We start from the raw sequence: 27,351 nt of genomic DNA, 5'->3' as shown, positions 1-27,351 counted from the left end.
GGCTGCCGGAAAATTGGCTGAGAATAGTACAAGGTCAACATCTGGTGTGTATGGCTTAACATATGCCGGTCGCATGTAGTGAGTTTCCATATATTGTGTCTTGACTCCTTCGGCTGTCATTTTCTTAATTCTTAAAGGGTTAAGTTTTTTATTTTCTTGATTATTGTTATGACTAGCACAAGCATTTATCTCAACTTCTAAATTTGTAATTATTAGCTACACTATTCCGTAAAGCAACCAACTCATCTTCCTTTTGCGGGAGTGCAGTTGTAAGTTGTTCCACTCCTCTTCATGCTCACATGCGAAGTTTATATATGTGAGGATGAGAAGTAGTGACACAATTTACAACCATACTACCATAGAAATAAAAATGATTTGGTTGCTTTAGGCAATCACGTAGCTAATAAAATAAATTCAGAAGTTGGGATAAAAAGAAATTCAGAAGTTGGGATAAATGTCTCTGCTAATAACCTAATAACCAAAAAGTCCATAAATTAACCTTGAAGCTATTAAAAATGAAAGCCAAAGGAGTCAAGGCACAATATATGCAAACTCACTACTCCATGTGACCATGATATGTTAAGCCATATCTGCCGGGTATTAACCTTGTACCATTCTCGGTCGTTTTTCGGGCATCCTCAGTTAAGTAAATATGGTGGAGTGGATCTTCATATGAACACATAGCTCATTTCCTCAGAGCGTGTCATGAAATGGCTCAAAATAGTTCACTCCTCCTAGGACAATATGTGCAAACATTTCAGTTCCTGCTTTTACTTGTACAACAATTTGCCACCAAGTTTAATTAGGACATAGGAACAAATGCAAGAAACTTCTCGAGTGCTTCAACAACACTCAGGCATCACTGAGCTAACTTAAGCAGAGCAAGGGATGAATGGGAAAGTTGAATATTTCATTAATAGATGGAGAATAATTAAGCATCCACTGCCCGCAACCAGTCACAGAACGGTATGTGTATGTACAATCTGCATCCTAACACGTGTATCTGGCACATAGTGCAACTCGTTACTTTTGTGGAAATGGCCTCAAAAGCCCGAAGATGACTAGTGTTCCCGTGAGCTGTGCGTTTGGACCGAGGTGGCGATAGCTAGGGTTCCGATGAGTCGCTCATCCCTCCCGCGAGTAGGGTTTCCGGTGAGCAAGATGTCATTGTCAAGCTCGCACTCCTTTCGAAGTGTCGAGCTTCCTGGCCTGAAGTGGCCGCCTTGTAGGAGTTGAACATGCACCTCATTTTTCAAGGTGTCACACACCAACAAAAACTCCAAGAATCTATGCAACAATCGTATGCAGGAAGGTAGGTAATTGGTCAGCAACACTTTTTAACTTTTCCTATGCACCTAAATTTGGAGATGGATTTTGGTTCGATTTCTTACAATGTCATTACTTGTATGGGTGGATGAGATAATATGATCCATGATGGATCAAATTGCTTCTCAAGGTTATAAAAAAGTACATGACGTTGACAATACATTCACAAAAAGTTGCAGATGGCTCGTTCAATTGGTATTGATGGACTTGCAGAGTGCAAAATTGCTGGATAAATGGTTGAGCTGAAAATTTTAGCTTTTCTATGTTCAGTCGTTGCCAACACCCTCCTCCTACTGGTGCTCTAAACAATTTGGAAGAGTGGGAACATAATTTTTTTTTGGACGGTGATCGCTCCCTACCCGGTAGATTGTAGATATTCTCGAAGAGCATACCTGGCCATGGGCAGCCCAGTCAGGCCTGGGTAGCCCGAAAACACCATTTTACACTGCGGCCTGGCCCACGGCCCGACGGCCTGGTGGGCTTGGTGGGTATTTGGTCGGGTCAAGCCGAGCCAGGCTTGGGCCTGATTTTTCTGCGTCGGGCTTTCCTCGGCCCGGCCTGGCCCGAGACATGGCCAGGTATAAGCACAAGTGTCTTTTGTTTTCTCTACACATTTATTTATTTAATTTAATTTTATCTAGGTGCTTTTCTAATTCCTTGTTGTTATTTGCTACTAGTAAAAGGCTAACTCCCCTTGTCTCTATTTACATGGGCAAACATATTTCAGCTCAAATTTTATCATTAAATTGAACAACAAAACTTGAGACATGTGCTACACAAATTATACCATTGAATTCATATTCAACCCATATGTTATAATTTTATGACACATATTTCTATATTATTGGTATAAATTTGATAGTTAAATTTAGATCACGTCTTAAGAGGACATCGTGTAAGTATGGATGGAGTACTTGACAAAATGGGATTTAGCATTGTACTCCCTTTGCTTCAAATTACTCCGCATGCAAATCGGAAGTTTATTTCAAGATGATTTGAGGACGTGGGCATAGCCCAGTGGTTGGGGTCGCAGTGGCGCACCCCAACGACCAGAGTTCAAGAACGAATTTCTGGAATTCTCACGCCGAGGTCCCGCTTCTACTATATCATTTAGTGTCTAGTTCCTTCTAGCACTAATTCATTTTTGGACGATGTGGGCTTAGCCCAGTGGTTGGGGTTGCAGTGGCGCACCCCAACGATCGCAGTTCGATTCCTGTCACGCCAAGTCCCGCTTCTACTATATCAAAAAAGTGTCTAGTTCCTCCTAGACATAGTTTCATTTTTTAAAGATGATTTTAATAACGGTGATTTGATTTTACGGATGTAGATACATTTCTCTATAAATTTGTCCATACTTTACAAAATATAACTGTAAAATTTGATTTTGCCAAAATCTAATATGCAACTTAATTTGAAACAAAGAGAGTACATGGTAATTTAAACCGGAGCCCATCAGAGGTCAATTATATGTTAGTTTTTAACCCTTTGAGATGCATGGCAATGCTAGCTACCATGAGTCTGCTACAGATGCTAGCTAGCCTCCGTTGGTAGGGGGGCTTTAAGCTCACCTTCTCTCTTTCTTTCTGCGTGTGAGTGAGTGCATTACAGTGTGTGGAATCTGCAGTAACAGCTGTGGTGTGTGGTGTGGCGTTACAGCAGCCCTTCTTGCTTTTACTTTCCGTTTTACTAGTAGTTTGCTGGCCAGCAACCACAGCCTCTGAACTTCCAAGTCCTATAAAATATAGAAGCATCAACGCCAACCATCTACTACTGGAGGTGCATATATATGTGTGTGGTTGTGGCATCATCTTACTTCTTACATCCAGTTTGCACTAAAAATTAATGAGAATCTTACTGCCGGTTCGTTCAATTTTAGCAGACACACGAAAGTTGTCTGTGTGCGCGTGTCAGTGTGTGTTGTGTATGCTGTGTTGTGCCTGAGAGAGAAAGAGAGAGCGAGAGAGAGAAGCTAACGAGGAGGGGCCCTTTAACTTTTCCTCAAGGGGCCAGCCGGGTGTGGCTTGAGTTAAAGTAGACAAGGAATTCTGCTCTCTCTCGTATTAAACCGGTGAAAGCAGCAGGCTGCCTGCCTCGATTTTTCTGTTATATGTACGCCTCTCTCCCTCACTCGTTGCCCTCTCTCCTTCGTCGCTCCCCTACCGTACCCCAACTCTACTCTCCTCTCCTCTTGGTTGGCTTCTCGGCTTCCTCTCTCGATCTCGATCTCTAGGTTGCCAATTGTGCTTGTTAACCATAGGCGCTTGTCAATTTGATCCTTTGCAGCTAGCTAGCAAGAGGGAGTGCACCGGCGCATGCATGGACACCGTGTCCGGCGGCCGCGCGTGAACCAGACATGAACAGGGGTCACATCAGCAGCTCGGAGCTCATCGACGCCAAGCTCGAGGAACACCGGATCTCCACCGCCAGGCACTGCCCCAACTGCCGCCACAAGCTCGACTGCAAACCGGTACGTATGTCAATTCCGTTTTGCCTTTCTGCCACCGCTAGGCTTTAGGGTTTCTTGAATGGTGCAACTTGCTGATTTTTATGGAATTATTGATCTGATTGGTGTAAACTGCAAGAAGGATTGGTTGGGTTTGCCGGCTGGCGTCAAGTTCGATCCGACAGACCAGGAACTGATCGAGCACCTCGAGGCCAAGGTGAGGGAGGAAGGCTCGAGATCTCACCCTCTCATCGATGAGTTCATACCGACGATAGACGGCGAGGACGGCATCTGCTACACACATCCTGAGAAACTTCCAGGTGAGCGAGTGAGATGGCTATCTAGCTAGCTACTATCTCACAGATAGCCGTGAACAGAAACATTAATTGAAACCGTATACTTGCACACAGATATATTCCTTGCTTTTAACAAACTTTAGCTTTGCTTTCCATGGTGTGATACATATATCGTATGTTGGGATTATATATATATTTCGCCATGAATTTTGTGTTGTGGTTTGGATTTGGGGATATGGCATATATTCTCTTGTTGTTCTGGATGTGCTCTAGCTCCCCCTCTATTCTTAGTGTTCTCTACATGTGCTCTTGGGTTGGGTATATGCAAAGAGAACTAATATTGTTTATGGAAAGTTGTGCCTGCCTGCCTAGTCTCATCTCCCTCTCTCTCCTCTCTATGTCATGATGGTAAGATGCTTCTGAAGTTTCCAAATAGGTTTCTTTCCTCCCTTTCCATGCCTTCTCTTTTTTCCAGAGGTTTGTTGCATCTGTCAAGAAAACATAGGCCTCCCACCCACCAATACCGCGTACTCACACAGTAAATTAATTCCTGCATCTGATCACTGACCAGGTGTGACAATGGACGGCCTAAGCAAGCACTTCTTCCACCGGCCGTCCAAGGCCTACACCACGGGCACGAGGAAGCGGCGCAAGATCCAGACGGAGTGCGACGTGCACAAGGGGGAGACGAGGTGGCACAAGACCGGCAAGACCCGGCCGGTGATGGCGAGCGGCCGGCAGAAGGGGTGCAAGAAGATCCTGGTGCTCTACACCAACTTCGGCAAGCACCGCAAGCCGGAGAAGACCAACTGGGTGATGCACCAGTACCACCTCGGCGACCTCGAGGAGGAGAAGGAGGGGGAGCTGGTCGTCTGCAAGATCTTCTACCAGACGCAGCCCAGGCAGTGCAGCTGGTCCTCCACCTCCGCCACCGACCGGGGTGCCGGCGCGGCATCCATTGCGGCGGCGGCGGTGCAGGAGCAGCGCATGAGAGACAGCGGGAGCGGCAGCTGCTCGTCTAGGGACCATGAGGCGTTGTCGGCGACGTCCTACCCGGGCGGGTATGCCGTGGCGGCCGCCGTCGAGATGCAGCATCTGAAGCATTCCGGTGACCATTTCAGCTTCGCGCCTTTCAGGAAGAGCTTCGAGGAGGTAACTAATTAGACATTCTTTCGTCGCAGCATTTCGGTATGTGTGGTTTGTTACTTTGTTTGCGAAGTCGAGTAGTGCTGGTGAAGGAATTCATGTTCGTAGCTAACGCTGCCGGTAGGTCCAGGTGCACATCATGCAGATCGCGCAAAGTACAGCTCGGTCGGTCCGTCCATTCCCAATTTCCCATGCATGCACGCAGGCACTACTATAGTTTTCCTGTTCGCTCAGAGGCGCAGAACGATATAGATAGGTCATTTCTGTTTGGTTAGATGGGTTTTCCTGACGCATACGTGTGGATGGGGCGTTTGGGGTAGCTGACCTAATGTGCCATTGTAAAGCAAGAGATGAGCTACATACATGCACATCACACAGCATGGGAGAGAGAGTAGAGAGGCAGAGGTCCCTTTTAATTAGTTCGAGCCTCACATCATTTTACTCAAACTGCAAGCAACGCTGCCTAGAAACCATCCACCCACCGTGAAAGCAAAAACTACCAACAGATTTCTTTTTGAATAATTGATGCATGCGTCTCATTCTCTCCTACCTAAGAAAAAAATAGATTTCGAGAAAGCTCAGACAACGCACGTAACAGCATAACAGAAAGGGAACGCAAATAAATGAGTGGCGATACATAAAGGAGACTAGCTATATACGATTTTTCATGTGAATATGGATGCATTATTAATTTCACCACTTGTATATGTTGAGCAGGTTGGTATAGGTGGTGACCAGGCGCCATCCGATCAGCTGCGAAGATCAGAGCAGCAGCACCGCGACGGCCAGGAACAACAACCTCACCGGCCGGATCTTGCAACGACGGTCGTGCCTGCCACGGCCTTCCTCATCAGTAGGCCAACGAATCCCATTTCAACTACGGTTCCGCCACCGTTGCAGCATTCCTCTGTTGTGCTTGATCATGATCAGTTTCATGTGCCAGCAATTTTTCTCCATGACAAGTTTCAGGTGATTCCTTCCTGCCAGTTTATTTTCCAACTTATATTATCTTAAATAATCTGCTTCTATTTTCTGAATAACTGAATTCTGCAACGCAAGTTTGAAACCTCCATATGAACACATGTGTCCATTCACATTGAGAACGTTCACGTTAAGGAAAAAAAAACTAGTGTGTGCTTCTATCTACACAAGTTTAGGCACTTGCCATACATTCTCCGTACAAATTAACATCCATTTTCTTACTTAATATTTTACACTATTTTTTTGCACTAGCTAGGGTTGCTAACAAATATACCAAAAAAAAAATCCAGATTTTATATAAATAAACCTCACTTACATAAGCACATCTAGGATGTCATAAATATACATTTCGTTTGAATTTGCATTAGTTTATGAAAATAAAACATGCCGTGCAAAGTGACACTGTTTTTAAGCATGGGTATTTTGTTCTTTTCTGAACGTCAACTTGGGTAATCTGTTACTCTCAATGTGCAATGCACATTAGCACATATATGTTCACCAACTTTATGTTGTGTAACTTGTGTTGGAAGATGCATTGCAGTTTTTACAGGAATATATAGGGAGAGCATAGACAATTTTGGAAGAATTCTTTGTGTTGTGGCATATTGTTCAGTTCTGTAGCTAGGTTGATACTTATAGTCCGAAAAAACACTATTTTGTTAATAAGCAGCTCTATAATTCCACCCTTCGCACTTCGATACATTTGGAATTATGGCAATACATTACTTTTTATTTGATGTATATATTGATCCATTGTGCAAGACAGAATTATATTCATAGTTCCTTTACCCTTTTCTTTTCCTCTTTACTAAAAGAGCGCTTTAGTTACTGTTCCATTCCCACGTTATTACCACAGAACATGCAACAACAGCAACATCAAAAGATTGACCGTAGGTCTGCTGGCTTGGAAGAACTGATAATGGGCTGCACGTCTACATGCACAAAAGGAGTAAGCAACAATTTCCTTCCACTTATATTTGATTGACTCCTAAGCTCGTTGAAAACAGACAAGAAATACACCAGCTTAACATGATTTGTATGTTAGTGATTCCTGAAAATATCTAGTGAGCATATGGACAGGTGCAGCATGAGCTGCATGTGACCTTTTCACACGGTTTAAGCTAAGCACACATTAGTCTCTAATAAGTTAATCTACATTTGGTTACCTTGATTCATATAGATATAGGTGGGAAAGCTGCAAGTTGTGTGGTATAGGGCATAGAAAAGAAAGACTGCTCCAGGGGGGCCTGAGGAAACTTCAGTGTGGGGTCTCCCAGTTTCTTTGTCTCCCTAGCTCTCTGAAACAAGTCCTTCACCATGACAGCTTTTCATCCCATTTGTTTCCTGTTTATAAATTGGTCATTTTAGGTGCTTTTACAGCATGCATGCCGGGAGAGACCTTTGGCGCTCCTAGTGAGATAGAAGAGACATCATGAATATATGCAAACAAGGACCACCCTTTGCTTTTCTTTCGAGTGCCAAAGGGGTGTCCAAAGACCAACGTAAAAAACAAGGCCATACTTTCCTGCTTTCATGACCATATAGGCTAAAATGGGAGCTTTTTATCCATGTCGGTGGCCCCTTCTTGTTGTTCAGACTTGTACGTACTTTGGCCTGTAGAACTAGAGTTATTTTTACTATTATCTCTTGTGTCAAGAACAAAGTAAATGGAGTATGTTTTGATCTTTTATCTGTCTTTTCTGTCAACCGATTCACATTGAACCATGCATGCATTGAACTTGCAAGCTATTGTTATCATTGATAGTCTGGGGTTCCTCCTAGTACAGTTTACTAGATTGTCTTGTCAAGTTATCAGTTCAGCCTTAGTGTAGTACAAGGTCCTGGTTTGCAAACTGTACATATTCCGACAATACAAACGAACTGCTTTCATATCTCTCATGTCTAATCCAGCTTTGCCAAATCCTTGCAAAGACACCTCAAGTGATGATGTATCTCTCTCACTTGAACCTTGATGTCTTCTGGACTCTGGAGTGTAAAATGGAATTCTAAGCAGTTGGATCCAAATACACATTATCGATTCTTTTTTACCTACTGACATGTATCCTGCTCTCTTTCAAGTGATGTCGTAGCTTTCTCACTTGAATCATCTGTTGCACTTCACTGGGGCTGTTCCTTTTTGACCACTTTTCCTATCCTACTGCAGGAGACCTCGATTCCTCACTCCCAAGAGACAGAATGGCCTTACCCATACTGGCCTCCTGACAACCAAGATCATCATGGATAGTAGCAACAAGACTTGGTAAATAGTGCCAATCAGTACCAGATTAAAGAAAAAACCAGCCACGACCTCTTTTACTAGTGTGGTCTCTGCCTCCTTGAATATACAGTGTTGCTTTCTTGGAGAATGCACAACTGTTAATTGGGAGAAGAGAGAGATCTCATAGATCTTGGTGTGTCAATGGAAAAAAATAAAGGATCCAATTTAACTTTGCAACACTCCAAGATAGAAGAGACAAAGGTATTGAAGCAAAAGAAAAGAGGAAAACGGTTGGGGGAAAGGTATTGCTGTGCTGACATCAGAATGGGGCCTAATCAATGAATCTTAATCGAAGTATTACTATATATATGCACATCATTAAGTTTATCACAACTTTTGGTGTAGTTAATTAGATATTTCTTAATTGTAAAAAGTAATTCTACTGCTTGCATGTACATTAACCCTTGTATAACCTGTGCTCCAAGTGTGCAAGGGTAAATGAATTTGACACACGTTTTTTCTCCCTTTTTAGCGGCACGGTATTTGTGTTGTTTTTCTTACTGGTGTTACTTCACTTTGTGATGAGTTGAATTCATGTGCCAGATTATTTTCAATAAACAAAGTGATCATGTCATGTGTACATAATGTTATCTTACATGCAAATTTGTTGTGACCTGAATTTATTTTGTTCAATAAAAAAGGTTCGTATGTAGCTATCATGGACACTACATATAAATTTGATTCATAACACATTTTTGTGCACCATATTGTATTACTCCCTCCGTTCCATGGAATTTATATTAACTTTGTCCGAATTTGGGTGTACGGAGGGAGTACATGAATTTATAACATATTTTTGGCCTTGGAAATCATATGTTTTGTACCAAGGGTTAGTAATGCTAACTAAATTTCTTTTGGCACGCAATTAGTTTTACCACAATAAAGATAACTACTTTATCAAACATATCAAATTAGATTATGGAAACCCATATATCAACACTAAAACTAATATGACAAACGATATTCCAAATGAAAGAATATGGCATGAACTTAAATCAATATTCCTTTTGCCTTGTTCTCATCTATTTAGAATTGTTGGTGATTCATCCTTTCATTTAAAATATGTTCTTTTGTTCCACGGGTATCACCCCTAGTTCTCTAACAACATATCATGTCTCATGAATATAATGTTGGCAGAAAGTTGGCACTCGCATGTGCTTGTTTTAAGGTTGTAGCTTGTACTACATATCCTATACGTTAATGTTATATGTAATTAATGATAAGACATTCTACACACATTACAAGTATATGCACATCATATGCTTATTCCCTTATTATTTTCTGATATTTATTGTACTTCTTATAATATTTGTAACTTTTATTCCCCAAGACAAAACAAGAAATTGATTCAGGAGTGCCACCGAACAGTTCAGTTCTCGTTTTGAATAAAGACATTCAAGTATAAAAAATGTAAAACCATGCAAAAAAAAATACATATAAATTGGAATAAATAAGAATTGTGGAACTTTTCTGCGATTTTGGCTATCCACATCTCGCCGAAAGCAGTGCACCATCCGGTGGTGAGCCCCGAAGGACATGTGGAGCCATCAGGACGGAGCACCCTCTCCTGCTCCCACCACGCGCCCTGTCCACCCCCCCCCCCTCGTCTCTATGGTCGCTAGACCCCACCTCCCCCTCCCCCCGCCATCAACCGCAGGTAGGATTTCTCTAAGTGAGAAAAGTTTAGGGCGCGTGAGAGCTGCGCTTTCATTGCGGAGTGGGACCTAATTTTATAAGCGGTGTGATGAGTGGACTTCACACTCATTTTATATTGATTTATATTGGATAATTCTAAATTTATTGATGTTATTATTCCTCTAACTTCCGCTAATCACTAAATATTTCATAGATGTTCAAATATTTTTATCATTTGTTTACTTGTAGAAATGGACGTTTTTATGATGACATCTAAGCATATATGGGAATAATTACATGATAGAATGCCCAAATAAATAGGACCTCAGAATGATGCAAAACAAGAGCACTGGAACGGTCCGCCTGGCCGTACGACATGTTGGTGGATCTGTGAGATCAAACCACACAACTTTCGTGAAGGGCCCCACTAGAAATTTGCAACAAAAAGCCTTTAAAACCCTACGCTCATCCACTGCCCTATAAGGAGAGAGAGAGAGAGAGAGAGAGAGAGAGAGAGAGAGAGAGAGAGAGAGAGAGAGAGAGAGAGAGAGAGAGAGAGAGAGAGACCGATGCTACTGGGAGAGAGCCACCATTCTATGCCGCAACCATTACCACCATCTCCATAGCCATTCCCTTAATTTTTTACATTGCCATCCATACGTGTATCATTGATTCATTCGGGTTTGGTGACATTGTAAGATCTATTTTGTTATTCATTTATAAGGATTTTCAATACAATGTTTATGATTGTTGATATAATCATGTGTGAGTAGTTCTCAATGGCTGAGGGTTGAGGCCTATCCTCGCAACATAGGTGTACTTTGATATCGGATTGTTGGTGTAATTGATATTTCTTTATGTTTCATGTATTTTGTCTCTTGTCTTTGCCTCGATCCTAGGCTAGTATCTAAGAATCCGAAAGATCGGTAAATGTGAAGGTATTTGTATAGGAGAGTGGATGGATACTCGCAAAACCCTGGTGTTAGTAAAGGGAAGTAAGCTAGCTGAAAATAATTCTCTAGGGAACAAGGGTGATGTCACACAACCTAATGATTGGGTTTATTTATCTGAATAAATAGGCATCGCCACTATGTAGATAGGATACATGTTGGACAACTTAATCCATAATAACTATAATTTTAGGCTATGGTGTCATAAGGACAAATCACCCTCAATCGTAGGCCATTTCACACTAATTCTGCTTCATTTTATTATTTAAATCCATTATGTATGCACAGCTCCAGGTGGAACCTTGGATCTAGGCTATTTCCATATGTTGATACCAATCCTAAATTAATAAACAATTGGTATGGTAAACAAAGATTCTACAACGCTTTAGATGTCTTGCTCAAGTGATCTTTCTAAGTAAATACTTCCCCGGTTCGATATACACCTAGGGCCTCTTAGGTAAAAGGCACTATATAATATAATACATCTGTGATCCGGATTGAATGTATCAACCATTTTTCTAGCACTATTTTCGGGGAAGTATTTCATCTACCCTCGCGAGTTCATTAGTGGATTTTTTGCTAGTTTAATTTTGTTTTAATCTATTTAGTTTTCTTAGTTTATCTTTTGTTCTCAATTTAAAACCCCAAAAAAGTTTACCTTTTTCTTAGTTTATTTAATTGTCTTTATTTTAAAGCCTAAAAAATTGTTGCTACGGAAATAAGTTGATTGGGGAGTTTTCCACTGCCAATGATGATTATCTTCGTGCATCCATCACTCAACCCGTTGTTGCAGCGGAGAACTATGAAATTAAACTTAACGGTTTAAATTCTGCATAATCAGTTTGGACATTCCACTTCTGGGGATGCATGTATGCCACTAAATACTTTTAGTGAGATATGCGACACGATGCACATAAAGGTTGGTGACCATAATGCAGTGAAGATGCGTTTATTTCCCTTCTCACTTAAAAGGAAAGCTAAAAAATGGTTGATATCTCTACCTAGAGGCACCAGATTCTTGGGATGATTGTTGCAATATTTTTTAAACTATTTCTTCATGCATACAAAAATTGTGCAACTGCATTCTAATATCACTTGTTTTCGACAAGATCGTGAGCCACTAGCGCTTGCTTGGAAAAGGATGTGCGAGTCTGTGAGGAAGTGTCCTAACCATGAGATGGAAGAATGATTAATTCTCCATTTATTTTTGGTAGGAATAATTAACATAAGTTAATTATGAGATAATCCATGCATGGCCCGCATTTGTAATCTCACCCGCATGACCCCACACTTGTAATCCCACGTTTGTGGAAACCAACATAGCAATTAACCTTGGAGCGTCACCTCCAGTGAACCGCCTTTGTAAACGAAGTATTTGTTCAATACGTATGTTGATGTTGCATACAAGGATTCTGTCTCAATAAATAAAGACCACCAATTGAATCATTGTCTCTCGTTCTTTGAAATTTCACTCATTACACGTTATCAACATTGCTATCCAGCAAGAGCAATTCAAGGAAGAAGGATAGGTAGCTCTCTACGGGGACAATCCGATGGAAGAGGAATTATGCCTTCTAGCACTACCACAAACTTCATACTAACGGAGTTAAAATATTTCTAAATGCTGAAAAAGAGGAATGGAGATATTTTAACTATTGTTGAACACGATACGGCAATTGTTGGCAGGACACGGTGCCATATTTACCATCCCAAATGGTGCCAAGTGACAACTGAGGATGCCTAGTTGTATCCCCCTTTTTCACCTACCTTAATCAGTTATCGATATATCTGTAAAAATGATTTTCACATTGAAACCCATGAAGACAACAAATAGGAGTATCTACTCTTCACAAAAGATCACGGATATGGCAAGCAATTACTTGAAAATATTCATTCTCTATCGTCCGGACTGTTTTATACGTGCATCAAGCCCGTAGAACATGTGGCTTACAAGGTAATTTTCCAGAAAGTTTACGCAATCCAAACCTAGCATGATCGCCTAGCTAGGTTATCCCGGCATCGGGATGATGACGAAGATTACTAGCAATTCCATTGATCACGCATGAGTCAATATTTCCTCGGTCATCCAACTTTGTGTGCACATCTCATGTGCCACAGGGAGCTAATTTTGAGGCATTGGCACCTCAAAATACAAGCTAAACCATTTCTTGAAGGAGACATATGTGGTCCCATCCAACCATTATCTAGATCATTTAGGTATTTCATGGTTTTCATTGGCGCATTTACACGATGGTCACATGTGTGCCTTTTGTCCATACGAAACAATGCATTTGGCAAGATCACGAGGGAAGTAATTAAGGGTCCATTATTCGAAACGTTGAATTAGATCAATTCCCATGTTCGCGTGCCTTCAATAAATATTGCATGGCCTGGGTACTGAAGTTCAACACTCTGTTCCATATGTCCATACGTACTAAAAATGGTTTAGTTGAGACCCTTTTTTTTCGATACGGGGAGAAAACCCCAGCCTCTGCATCAATAGATGCACACAGCTATTTGTATTACGAAGTTATCAGGTTTAGAGTTTACAGCTCAAGGATCACAAAGTGTGGATACATAAATCAGCCAGCGGAATAAAAAGAAAACAAGTCGCCTATGCATCTTGTATTCGTCTAGTAAGCCGCCAGCCAACCTGGTTGAAGATATCCCGTGCAACCGTCTCCGGACGGGTGCATCCGAAATCCATATGTGCCCGTTGCGCCTCCGGCAACAGGAAAGACCACTCGTGGATCCAATGAGTAGCCATACGGATAACCTGTAAAAAATTAGCAGTTCCTTTCTTGTTAAAGATTATATCATTTCTGCAATTCCATAAAGACCATACAATAGCACAAGTTCCAACTCGAATTCGTGCCTTTGTATCTTTGTCAATCCCATTCAACCAATTACCAAACATATTTGTACAATTAGTTGGTGGGACAATATTAAAAGTAAAATGAACTACTCTCCAAACAAGACGAGCAAAGGGACAATCAAAAAATAAATGGTTAATGGATTCCTCATGATCACAAAAAGCGCATTTTTTACAACCATGCCAATTCCATTTTGACAAATTATCTTTTGTAAGAATCACTTTTTGTTGAAGGAACCACAAAAAAATTCTAATCTTTAGTGGTACCTTAAGCTTCCATATATACTTCTTCAAATAGACCGTATGTCCATTCATGATATCCGTATACATAGACTTGACAGAGAAAGAGCCGAATCGAAAGCTTCCAAACAAACTTATCCTCTTCATCATTCAAATTAATAGATAAAAGACGCTGAACCAAATGGATCCACGCATCCCATTTAGCATCGGATAAAATCCTTCCGAACTCAACATTTAGAGGATTATTTGCTAACACATCGGACACCAAGACATTTCTTCGGCGAACAATAGAATACAACGAAGGATATTGATCAGCCAGAGGAGTTTGGCCCAACCAAGTATCCTCCCAAAATCTGGTTAAATGGCCATTTCCAATAACAAAAGAGCCTCTCTCGAAGAAGTCATCTTTCACTCTCATTAAGCCCTTCCAAAAAGGGGAGTCTGTCGGCCTCGCCGTCACTTGTGACAACGTTTTATTGTAAAGGTACTTTTTTCGCAACAATTCTTGCCACACACCATCTTCATTAAGTAATTTGAAAAGCCATTTGCTTAATAAACACCTATTTTTTATCTCAAGTACCTCAATACCTAGCCCCCCTTGATCCTTTGGTCGACAAATAATATTCCACTTGGTCAATCGGTATTTTCGCTTAGACCGATCACTTTGCCGGAAAAAACGAGACCGGTAAAAATCCAACCTTTTCAATACCCCTTTAGGTATTTCAAGGAAAGATAGCATTAACATAGGTAAACTTGTCAAAACCGAATTTATAAGGATTAGCCTATCTCCATATGAGAGTAGCTTGCCTTGCCGACAACCAAGTTTCTTTTCAAACTCTGTCCTCTACTCGGGTTCCATTCTTTATTCAAAAGCCTCCTATAGTGAATTGGTATGCCTAAGTATTTAAAAGGTAGGGAGCCGGCCTCACACCCAAAAATACTTTTATACTGATCCACCTCATCTTCCGCCTTGCCAAAACAAAATATCTCACTTTTGTGGAAATTTATTTTCAATCCGGACAAGCTCGTTCAAAGATACAAAGAATTAGTTTCATGTTCACTGCCTTGTCGAGGTTGTGCTCCATGAATAATATTGTATCATCCGCATATTGAAGAATGGAAACCCCACCCTCAACTAGATGAGGAATAAGGCTGCCAACTTGCCCATCCTCTTTAGCCCGTGCTATGAGGATGGCTAACATATCAACAATAATGTTAAATAAAAGAGGGGATAGGGGGTCTCCCTGGCGAAGGCCCTTTTTTGTCTGAAAGTGGTGGCCAATGTCGTCATTGACTTTAACACCTACGAACCCCCTCCACAAAATTTGTGATGAGGTCACACCACTTTTGGTCAAAACCTTTCATACGCAAAGTTTGTTGGAGAAAAGACCACTTCACTTTATCGTAAGCCTTTTCAAAGTCTATTTTAAACAAGACCCCATCCATTTTCTTCCGATGAAGCTCATGGATCGTCTCATGCAAAACCACTACACCCTCAAGAATGTGCCGGCCGGGCATAAACGCTGTTTGGGAAGGTCTAATAACATTGTGAGCTATCCCGGTTACCCGATTAGTCCCCACCTTTGTGAAAATTTTGAAACTCACATTTAGCAAACATATGGGTCCGTATTGCTGAATCCGTACCGCATCTTCTCTTTTTGGTAACGAGTAATCACCCCAAAATTTAGTTTGTACAGCGGCAAGACACCTTGTTGCAAGTTCGTGTAAACATAGCCATAATATCACCCTTAATAGTGTTCCAGAAAATTTTATAGAATTCAGCAGGGAACCCGTCAGGTCCCGGTGCTTTATTGTGCTTCATTTGTGATATGGCCTCAAAGACCTCCTCCTCCGTAAAGTCGGATGTGAGCATCACATTCTCCTCACTAGAAACTTGAGGAATATCTGAATTGGCATCATTATATAAAGAGAAATTATTCTGGACCGGCGGCCCGAATAGCTTCTTATAGTATTCAGATATAAAACTTCTCAAATTGTCATCCCCTACTATTGTCCCCTCGTCTTGTTCTAATTGGAAAATTTGCTTTCTTCTATGTTTCCCATTAGCAATTAGATGGAAATATTTCGTATTATTTCCTCCTTCTTGCACATGTTTAACCTTTGCTCTTTGCGCCCATTTAGATTCTTCTTCCCTTCTCATCTTAGCTAATTTTTCATTTGCCTCTCTCAACCTTGCACTTTCGCAGGTATTAAGAGGTATTGTTTCAGCCCTGATATCAAACTCGTCAATAATAGCTAGCAACCTCTCCTTTTCTTTTTTGTACCTACCACTTCTATTACGCGCCCATCCTTTGAGATAGCGCCTCAAATGCCTGATTTTATTTTGCCAAATTTCAGTAGGGTTGTTACCTTTAACAACCGCGCTCCATTCCCTTTCAATCATCTCAGTAAAACCATCCTCACTTAACCAAGACAACTCAAATGAAAAAGAATGCTTATTACCTAGGTGAGCTTGTTCACCTGAATTAATAAGCAAAGGCGTGTGATCAGACCCCGTTCTAGATAACGCTCTTATTGTTACTAACGGGAATTTTTGCTCCCACTCTACACTTGCAAGAACACGATCAAGCTTTTCGAAAGTAGGATTGTCACGCCGACTAGCCCGGGTAAATTGTCTACCGGAGAGAACGATTTCTCTTAGGTTAAGACTTTCAATTATCGCATTAAAAACAAAAGGCCGAGTGAGCATTAAAATTGTCCTTATTTTTTTCATGCGGTCGTCGGATAATATTAAAATCTCCTCCTACCAACATAGGAAGAGCACTATTTTCACAAATCCGGACAAGCTCAGCCAAAAAAGGTTGCTTATTGGATTCTTGCGCTGCACCATAGACAACAACAAAATTCCATTCGAAACCATCTTTTGATCTTAAATGGAATTTAATGCAGAAATCTCCGAGTCAACGTTTTTGACAGAAAGAGATTCTAGATTAACACCTACAAGAATACCACCCGATCTCCCATGAGGCGGTAAACAAAACCAAGCAAAATCTCTACCCGCCGCCAGATTCCTAAGAAAAGGCACGAGAGAAATTTGATCGGCCCGTTTCTACTAACGCCACAAAGTCTAGCTTATATTCGCGAATGGACTCTTGAATAAAAAGATGCTTCGCTGTATCTTTGAACCCTTCACTATTCCAAATTAAGACTTGCATATAGACAGATCCTTATTAAGAGGACCAAACTCATTCCAAGACATTTCAATGAATTGCAGCTTGCCAATCTCGTGTTGGGTTCACGCGGTTTTACACGCTACTGAATTAATCCAATTGTGACCTACTACATATCACGGTATTTCCCCGTTGCAATTGGTATGTGGAAATATACTTAGCATTTTCCATCTTCGTAAGTTTGGATGTGCTACATACATCCCGATCTCACCACCTCAACGGACATCCATTGGACCATATAGGAAAATGGGGATCTATGTGGGTACAAATCATCGTTGATTATTAAGTACTTGGAACCCCTTACTGGGGATCTATTCATAGCCTGTCACGCTGATTTCATATTTAACGAAGAACATTTTCCAGCATTAGGGGGAGATTTCAAGTACTAGAAAGAATGCCTAGACATAGATTGGAATGCTATCGTCATTTCATCCTCTAGTCCACGTACCCAAGAGACGAATTCCAAGTTCGGAAAATCATCAATTTGCAATATCTTGCAAATAATTTGCCGGATTCATTTACTGATCTAAAAGGTGTTACAATATCTTGGAAACCAGCCAGAAATGTGCCCGAAAGAGTGTAGGTACAAATAAAAACCACTCAACTCCCTAATCCCAAAAGGAGGGGGTAGTACAGCCTCTGACCCGGAGCCTGCTTCTCGCAAGAAACAAAGGAGAGAGGGGAGAAAATCCTCCAAATCAGTAAATGCAAGTCAGCTCAACATTGACAAACAACTTATGGGTAGTATACACCCGGTGGGAGGGAAACCTCCACAACCCATCTCTAACTTGCACACACTGGTTAGGACATCGGAACACCCAAACTCATGCGTATTGGGAAATCACGAAGATTCACCAAGGGTGCAGGAGATATCCACCAACTATATCGATTATGGAGAACATTTAACCGTAAGTCTACAATTATCGCCACTTATTTTTCTGCTACAATTGCAAAATCTCTTCTTACCGATCATGATACAATTAAGGACTATCGTTGAGTGTGAAAAACACTACGACTGGCCTCAATGGAAGGATGCAATACAAGCAAAACTTGTCTCGCTTAATAAAAGGAACGTATTCACAGAAGCAATACCAACACCTTCCAATGTTTACCCTATGGGATTCAAATGGGTTTTCCTCCGGAAACGGAATGAGAACAATGAGGTGATGAGATACAACGCAAGGCTCATAGCACAGGGTTTCACGCAGAGGCCCATCATTGATTTCAGTGAGACATATCCTCCGGTAATGAGAGGTATCACTTTTCGATATCTAATATCCTTGGCAACGCAAAATCATATATATGTGAAGTTGACGGACGTCGTGAACGCATATCTTTCTGGGTCACTAGATTCAGGCATATACAAGAAGATTTCTGATGGAGTCTCTGTCCTCGATGCAAGCGCAAAACACAACACGTATTGTGTAGAATTGAACAAGTCTCTTTACAACTTGAAATAATTGGAACGGATGTGGTACAACCAACTTAGTGAGTTCCTTAATCACAAAGGTTACTCCAACAGTGTTGACTTCCCATGCGTCTTCATCAATAAGTCCACTTCAGGATTTTAAATCATATCAGTGTACGTTGATGATCTCAACGGGATTGGCAACACACAAGATATTGCTGATCTTGGTCTATTCTTTCAGTTTCAGAGAAATCTGGACACCAATATGATTGGATACACATATGATAGCTATTTATCAAATCCCATAATGCCAGATCGTAGACCGGCTTCATGTTCCTACATGGTGGAACAATTATACCATGGAAGTCTTCGAAACGGAATCTAGTTGCAACATCCACGAATCATTCTCAAATAATTTCATCATATGAGGCATCGCGTGAATGTGTGTGGCTTCGCAGGATGATAAATCACAAACAATAGTCATGTGGGATTGGCTCTATCGAATCACCTACCATTATCTACTAAGATCATGCGGCTTGTGTTTCACAGATGCAAACATGATACATCAAGAGCAAAATCACTAAGCATATTGCCCCTAAATTGTTTTATTCCCATGAGCTCCAAAAGAGTGAGGAAATAATCATCTTCCAAGTTAAATCATGCGATACCCTTGCTAATCTATTCACGAAGTCTCTACCAACTTCAATATTCTAGAAATATATTCATGGAATTGGTATGCGATGGCTCCGAGATTTGCAAGAACTAGATGGAGTATCTTCATGAACTATTCATGTTCAAAGCATCATATCATACTATTTTTCCTTAATGAGTTTACTTTCCATATTCTTATTAAGGATTTTAATGAGGTAATATCAACATAAGATCATATTTCATACTACCCCTTTTCCCCACGGGTTTTTAGGAAAGTATATACACGACATATATTGTTCTATAAACTCTATGGGTTTTTTCCTTTACATGGTTTTTCTCATATCTAGTTAACAAAGATGTAATACCAATTATATGTTGTGTCATTTTATCCTTATTTTCCCACTGCGTATGAAGGAGTTTTAACAATATATCCTACACTACCCCTCACATTTTTCCCACAGGGTTTTCGGGAGAGACTTAATCAAGATGATGGATCCTTATGCAATGAAGCGGTGATTAGGGGGAGTGCTAGGAATAATCAACACCAGTTAATTATGAGACAATCCCCGCATGGCCCCGCACTTGTATTCCCAGGTTTATGGGAACCGTCATAGCAGTTAGACCATAGAGCGTCGCCTCTAATACGTCTCAAACGTATCTATAAGTTTTGATGCTCCATGCTTGTTTTACACAAATTTATATATGTTTTGTTCATGCTTCGTTGCACTTTTATAGATTTTCCAGCACTAACCTATTAACAAGATGCCATAGTGCCAGTTCCCTGTTTTCTGTTGTTTTGTATTTCAGAAAAGTTGTACAGGAAATATTCTCGGAATTGGATGAAACAAAAGCCGAAGTTCCTATTTTACCAAAACGAAGACAAAGTCCAGAGGAGGGAAGGAGGGGGGCAGGAGCCAGCCAGACCAACCCTAGGCGCGGCCTAGCCTTGGCCTACGCCTAGGGGTGGTGTGGGCCCATCTGGCGCCCACCGGCCTCACCATTCCGCCTATAAATTGCCCCCGCCGCGAAAACCCTAAAACATACAGCCTCCGTCCATGAAAAGTTCCGTCGCTGCCGCCATCGTCCAGAAGTTCCGGGGGTCAGAAGTTCCTATTCCGGCACCCTGCCGGGACGGGGATTGACCCCTGGAACCATCTCCATCGACTCCACCGCCTCCACTTCGACTCCATGATGGTTTGTGAGTAGTTCCCCCTAGACTACGGGTTCTCGGCTGTAGCTAGTTGGTACTCTCTCTCCCATGTACTTCAATACAATGATCTCATGAGCTGCCTTACATGATTGAGATCCATATGATGTAATTAGTGTTGTGTTTGTTGGGATCCGGTAAATTGTGGAATTGTGATCAGATTGTTCATCATATTATCATACTACTGTTATTTAAGATCTTGCATGCTCTCCGGTACTTGTAGTTACCTTGATCAAGTAGTTGCATGTATCTCCAAGAGGGAGTATTCATGTTCGATAGTGGGTTCATGCCTCTAGTATTCTGGAAGAGTGACAATAACTTCTAAGATTGTAGATGTGTTGTTGCTACTAGGGAGAAAACAACAATGTTTTGTCTAAGGATAATTCTATTGTTACTTACACACATTGCTTAATGTGATAGTGTGTTGCTTGCAACTTAATACTGGAAGGGGTTCGGATGATAACCAGGTGGATTATTAGTCATAGACACAGTTGGGTTACGGTCTATGTATTATGTTGTAATGCCCAATTAAATACTACAATAACATTTATCTTATCATAGCGCATGCATTGTCATGCCCTCGCAATTATCAATTGCCCAACTGTAATTTGTTCACTCAATAGATGTTATTTGGAGAGTTACCACTAGTGTAGATAGCTGGGAACCCCGGTCCTTCTGTCATCATCATTGCCCTATAGTCAACTCCGCACTAGAATATTTCCCGGTGACATCGCCTTTGTGTTACTGCTACTGTTGTTGTGTTACTATTGTCATTGCTCTCATATTACTGCTGCTTTCACATCACCCCTATTACTAGTGCTTTTTCAGGTGCACCTGAATTGACAACTCCGCTGATAAGGCTTATAAGTATTCTTCGTCTCCCCTTGTGTCGAATCAATAAATTTGGGTTTTACTTCCCTCGAAGATTGTTGCGATCCCCTATACTTGTGGGTCATCAAGACTATTTTCTGGCGCCGTTGTCGTTGGGGCATAGCTCTACTCATAAGTTCACCTGGGGAGTACACTTTACCTGTCTCTCTATTTTTATTTTATTTTGTCCTGTCTAGTTTATTTTTGCTTAGTTTATTTGTGTTTAGTTGTGTTTTGTTTACTTTACATTTGTCTAGTTTATTTTTGTCTTGTTTTATTTTTCTTATATACCCAAAAATCCATGAAAATTTGAAAAATCGAAAATCTAAAAAACTATTGTTATGGAAGAACCTGTTAGAACCTCTATGGAACAATTTATAAAGTATAGAGAATCATATAAGGGTAAAGTCATGAGAGGCGTGTTACAAAAGTTGGATCTAATTGCTAAAACTTTGCTTAAACACCATGATATAAATTGTTGCTCTGAACAGGATACTAAACATATTTATGGGAGCTTCTGAAATAGAATCATTCATGTCTAAAAATTATGAAACATGTGTTGCTTGTAAAGACCTTAAAGATATGGTCTCTTCTATCCTTGATTATTGCATAGAAAATTTCAGCAATAATTGTTATATCATTAATTATAAATAGAGACTCAGTCATGCACAAGAATGTATCCACAATTTGCAGGAACCTGTGGAAGAAGAAATGGTTGAACCTGAAAGCTCATTAGATGAAAAAAAAAGGGGAGAGTGATGAACAAAAGGAGGAAGAACAGATTAGCTACCCATGCCTACCTTCTAATGAGAGTAACTCTTTATCCCTTACATTATATGATTTCCCCCATGCTAACCAAAGGAGGATGAATGCTATGTTCTTGTGGATTCTCTTGAAATATCTACTATGAGTAAAACTTGTGATAATAATTATGCTCCTATTATGTATGATAATCCATGATATTTTGATAAATCTTATGATAATCCTTTATTTGTGCCTAACTTCGAAATGCATGGTACTAAAGAGTTTTATGTGATAGTTATATTGTTGAGTTTATTCATGATGCTACTGAAAATTATTATGAGAGAGAAAAATATGGTTGTAGAAGTTTTCATGATACTAAAACACCTCTCTATATGCTGAAATTTTTGAAGTTACTCTTGTTTTATCTTCCTATGCTTGTCACTTTGTTCTTTGTGAATTTATGTGTGTACAATATTACTATGCATAGGAAGTGGGTTAGACTTAATTGTGTTTTAAATTTGCTTCTTGATGCTCTCTTTTACTTCAATTCATATTTCTTATGTGAGCATCTTCTCAAATTACCGAGCCTAGCTAAAATGCATTAAAGAAAATCGCTTATGTGAGATAACCCATTGTTTTATTTCTGTAATTTTTCTTTTATGTTGAGTCTTGGAAGTTATTAACTCTGTAATAGCCTCTCCTTATCATTTTTTATTTTTTATTTCGTTTTTGTGCCAAGAATAGCCTCTAATAGGAAGAAAGTAAGATTTGGGGAAGTTGTTGTCCCGAAAACAGATTCTGTGTTGTCACCATAAAAATTCGTATGAACAGCCAGACCGTAATTTTGAGCTGCCAGATTTGTGCATATGCCCCAGGTTATTATCTAACTTTTGTTAGTTGAGCACTTTTCGAGCTGAGCAACATAAATTTTTCGTAAAAATCGATCTTTACGTGCAGTTATGCTTTGACAGATTTCTATCACCATTTGCATTTGCCGCTTGATCTCTTTCATTTTTTGAGTTCTATTGAGAGAAGGATCTTTTCAAAGAAATTGATACAGTAGCTAAATATTTTAATGGATGTTTGATTTATGTTAGAACTGAACCAAGTGGATTTGTTATTTTGATTGCACTAATGCTGCTAATGAGATTGTGTGAAGTCTTGTATGAAGGAAGTTTTCAAATGTAGGGAGAGAAGAATGATGTAATGAGATGAAGAATGGACAAAAGCTCAATCTTGGGGATGCCCATGTCATTCCAAGAAATATCCAATAGGTACAAGCGTCAAAGCCAGGGGATGCCCAAGGCATCCCCTTTTTCATCAATAAAAAATATCAGGTCATCTTTCAATACGCTATATTTTTATTGCTTAATATGTTATGTTTTATTCTTGGAGCGTCTTCGTTTGTGTTTTTAGTTTTCTTTTGTTTTGTTGCTGTAGCATATGGTTGGATCCCGGCATATTTGTTTTGGAGAGAGACACACTCCATTTCATTGCATAGAATACTCTACTTTTCACTCTTATTGTTCTGCGGGTGTTCTAGTTTGCTAGTACTGCGTTTAGCTCTTATTCTTTCACTCGAATTATGTTCAGATCTCGTTAGTATTCTTTATTTATGTATGATTTGCTCTCTGGTCCATATTGATTTTCATCTCTGAGAGCTATTTCAAATAAATTTATTGGTGTTGGAGACGAGTAAAATGTTTTATGCTTATAGTGATGCAAAAGGAAGCTTGTCTAGACTGTGGCATAGACTTTAGCATGTCATGTTGGATGTTATTATTATTATATGCTTAGTAGTTATTCTTGGAGCATGACTTGTCTCAAATATCTGAGAGTGCTTAATGTGCCATAGAAAGAATCATGTGTTGTTTCCATCATACAAAAGCATAATATTATGGTATTCTCCTTTGATGTTGTTATTGGGTGGACTTGGCACATGCTTACACCATGTTATGACTACAACCCAGTCACCTTAAACCTCTATGATCATTTAGTTTTTGACTTGTAATATCACTTTATGCTTTTATTAATAATATTTTGTCGCTATGCATGATTATGGCCATTATTCTCTCTTAGTTGGTCGCTCCCAGTCTTTTGCTAGCATTCACCTGTATTGAGTATGAGCTCTACTCGTGCATCCAACCCCCAAAAACCAAAGTGCCAATTGTGTCCACCATACATACCTATATGTGGTATTTCACCGCCACTCCAAAGTGAATTGCTTGTGTGCTACCTTTAAACCTTCAAAATTACTACCTACTTTGTGTTTTGTTTTAGCTAATGCGGAAGTATTGAATGGTTTATTGTCTTTTCATGACTTCATACCTTGACTAGCATGCAAATGTGCTAAAATCTTTAATATTACAAAAAGAGCAAGGCAACCGGGTGCCCATCCCAAATAAAATATAAAATAAACAAATAATGCTCTGCACTATGTACTGGAGAGATCCTAAATAATGGTGTGCATTGGAGAACTACATGGGAGCCGCTCTTGAGGTCACTATATGAAAGGATGGCAAATTGTTTGATGACATTCGTTGACATAGACATGCATACCTCTCAAAATAAAAAAAATTCAACACTCCTATTGCTTTCAAAATAAAAATCTCTAGCACATGAGTAATCTTGCTTCCCTCTGCGTAGGGCCTTTCTTTTACTTTTGTGTTGAGTCTTCATCTTCTTGGTTTATGCACCACTAAGAGAGAATAGTTTTCATTCTGAATATAATGTGCATAGTCCCAAAATTTATTATTGATTGATTCATGATTATGATTATTGCTTGTTCTCAAATTATTCATATCTAGTCACCCTCTAAACTTTAAAGGTGTCCTAGCATTTATGTTTTGCTACTTCATAAAGGACAAGCGGAATACCACTTTGCTATGTTTTCTCTATGCCCATAAAAAAACAGTTGCTTTCAGTGCATTATTATTCATGATCTTTTGTTTGAGTTGCTTCTCTTTCTATAACATAGTTGCTAAGTTCTATTAAATTATATCTATCATGCCTATGTTTAGAGTACTTTGATCCCAGCTCACAATGCTTTTACAATAACTTGATCAAGATTGTGTTGGCCTCATGTCACCTCAAAAATTATCTTTGTTCTCACTTACCTACTCGAGGACGAGTAGGAGTTAAGCTTGGGGATGCTCGATACATCTCAAATGTATCTATAATTTTTGATGCTCCATGCTTGTTTTACACCAATTTATATATGTTTTTCTCATGGTTCGTTGCACTTTTACATATTTTATGGCACTAACCTATTAACAAGATGTCAGAGTGTCAGTTTCCTGTTTTCAGCTGTTTTGTATTTCAGAAAATTTGTACATGAAATATTCTCGGAATTGGACGAAACGAAAGCTGAACTTGCTATTTTACCGAAATGAAGATAGAGTTCAGAGGAGAGACGGAGGGGAGCAGGAGCCGGCCAGACCAACCCTAGGCGCGACCTAGCCTTGGCCCGCGCCCAGGGGTGGTGTGGGCCCACCTGGCGCCCACCGACCTCGCCCTTCCGCCTATAAATTGCCTCTGACGCGAAAACCTGAAACATCCAGCCTCCGTCCATGAAAAGTTCCGTCGCCGCCGCCATCGTCCAGACAAGTTTCGGGGGTTAGAAGTTCCTGTTCCGGCACCCTGCCGGGACGGGGATTGACCATCGGAGCCATCTCCATCGACTCCACCGCCTCCACTTCGACTCCATGATGGTTCGTGAGTAGTTCCCCCTGGACTACGGATTCTCGGCTGTAGCTAGTTGGTACTCTCTCCCATGTACTTCAATACAATGATCTCATGAGTTGCCTTAAATGATTGAGATCCATATGATGTAATTGGTATTGTGTTTGTTGGGATCCGATAAATTGTGGAATTGTGATCAGATTGTTCATCATATTATCATACTAATGTTATTTAAGATCTTGCATGCTCTCCGGTACTTGTAGTTATCTTGATCAAGTAGTTGCATGTATCTCCAAGAGGGAGTATTTATGCTCGATAGTGGGTTCATGCCTCTAGTTTTTTGGAAGTGTGACAATAACTTCTAGGATTATAGATGTGATGTTGCTACTAGGGAGAAAACAACAATGTTTTGTCTAAGGATAATTCTATTGTTTACTTTACACACATTGCTTAATGCGATAGTTTGTTGCTTGCAACTTAATACTGGAAGGGGTTCGGATGATAATCTGAAGGTGAATTATTAGTCATAGACGCAGTTGGAGTCTATGTATTATGTTGTAATGCCCAACTAAATACTATAGTGACCTTTATCTTATCATAGCATGCGTTGTCATGCCCTCGCAATTATCAATTTTCCAACCGTAATTTGTTCACCCAACACATGTTATTTGGAGAGTTACCACTAGTGTAGATAGCTCGGAACCCCCTTCTGTCACCATCATTGCTCTACAGTCAACTCCGCACTGGAATATTTCCTAGTGCCATCGCCTATGTGTTACTGCTACTGCTATTGTGTTACTATTGCCATTGCTCTCATATTACTGCTGCTTTCACTTCACCCCTGCTACTAGTGCTTTTCCAGGTGCAGCTGAATTGGAAACTCCGTTGTTAAGGCTTATAAGTATTCTTCGTCTCACCTTGTGTCGAATCAATAAATTTGGGTTTTAGTTTCCTCGAAGACGCCGCGATCCCCGATACTTGTGGGTCATCAGCCTCCAGGAAACCACCTTTGTAAACGACGCATCTGTTCAAGGCATCCGTTTATGTTGTATATAAGGATTTTGTCTCAATCAATAAAGACTACCGATTGAATCATTGTCATTTTCTCTCGTTCTTTGCAATTTCACTCATTACAATGTTATCAAGTTATTAATTACGTGTACAAATTCTATGCTTGACACGACAGTGGGATGAACATTTATGGGAAAAACCGACATTGCCAAGAAGCTCCAAGATAATATGCAAGATAACCATGCCCGGTGGCATGTGAAATCCATCACCGAAGAAAAGAATGAAGAACTCTCCGCTAAGGTAGGTGAGGTCATAGGTATAATCAAAAGTAAATAGGAAAATCAAATTAGTGACGTCACTGAAGATAAAGTAGATGAGGTTGATTTTTTTGCTAACGATATTTATAAACCTGCAAGGATAA

At 40.2% G+C, this 27,351-nt stretch overlaps 1 protein-coding gene across 2 annotated transcripts; it reads left to right on the top strand.

Moving 5' to 3' along the window:
• The first annotated feature begins 3,615 nt into the window (after nucleotides 1-3,615).
• Nucleotides 3,616-8,947, top strand: LOC124664135 (NAC domain-containing protein 75-like). Of its 2 annotated transcripts, none has more exons than XM_047201722.1 (6): nucleotides 3,616-3,793; nucleotides 3,912-4,089; nucleotides 4,637-5,217; nucleotides 5,929-6,180; nucleotides 7,049-7,141; nucleotides 8,357-8,947. In XM_047201722.1, exons 1-6 carry the CDS (start codon nucleotides 3,680-3,682, stop codon nucleotides 8,435-8,437), a joined length of 1,299 nt encoding a protein of 432 aa, XP_047057678.1. In that variant the 5' UTR covers nucleotides 3,616-3,679; the 3' UTR covers nucleotides 8,438-8,947. The 2 variants fall into 2 exon arrangements, with proteins under 2 accessions (XP_047057678.1, XP_047057677.1); XM_047201721.1 differs by having other exon boundaries at nucleotides 3,909-4,089.
• The last annotated feature ends 18,404 nt before the right edge of the window (nucleotides 8,948-27,351 follow it).

The sequence above is a fragment of the Lolium rigidum genome, chromosome 6, assembly GCF_022539505.1.
Source record: "Lolium rigidum isolate FL_2022 chromosome 6, APGP_CSIRO_Lrig_0.1, whole genome shotgun sequence".
Lineage (NCBI taxonomy): Eukaryota > Viridiplantae > Streptophyta > Magnoliopsida > Poales > Poaceae > Lolium > Lolium rigidum.
Note: the sequence above shows the minus strand (reverse complement) of the source record. Positions and strands in the feature narration are given on the sequence as shown.

What these genes read in the sequence shown, in the direction of transcription:
- LOC124664135 (XM_047201721.1), top strand. Translation starts at nt 3,680, where the DNA reads ATGAACAGGGGTCACATCAGCAGCTCGGAGCTCATCGACGCCAAGCTC. An exon ending in TTCTCCATGACAAGTTTCAG is followed by an intron (nt 6,181 to 7,048) that starts GTGATTCCTTCC and finishes TTATTACCACAG; the next exon opens with AACATGCAACAACAGCAACA. An exon ending in CGTCTACATGCACAAAAGGA is followed by an intron (nt 7,142 to 8,356) that starts GTAAGCAACAAT and finishes ATCCTACTGCAG; the next exon opens with GAGACCTCGATTCCTCACTC.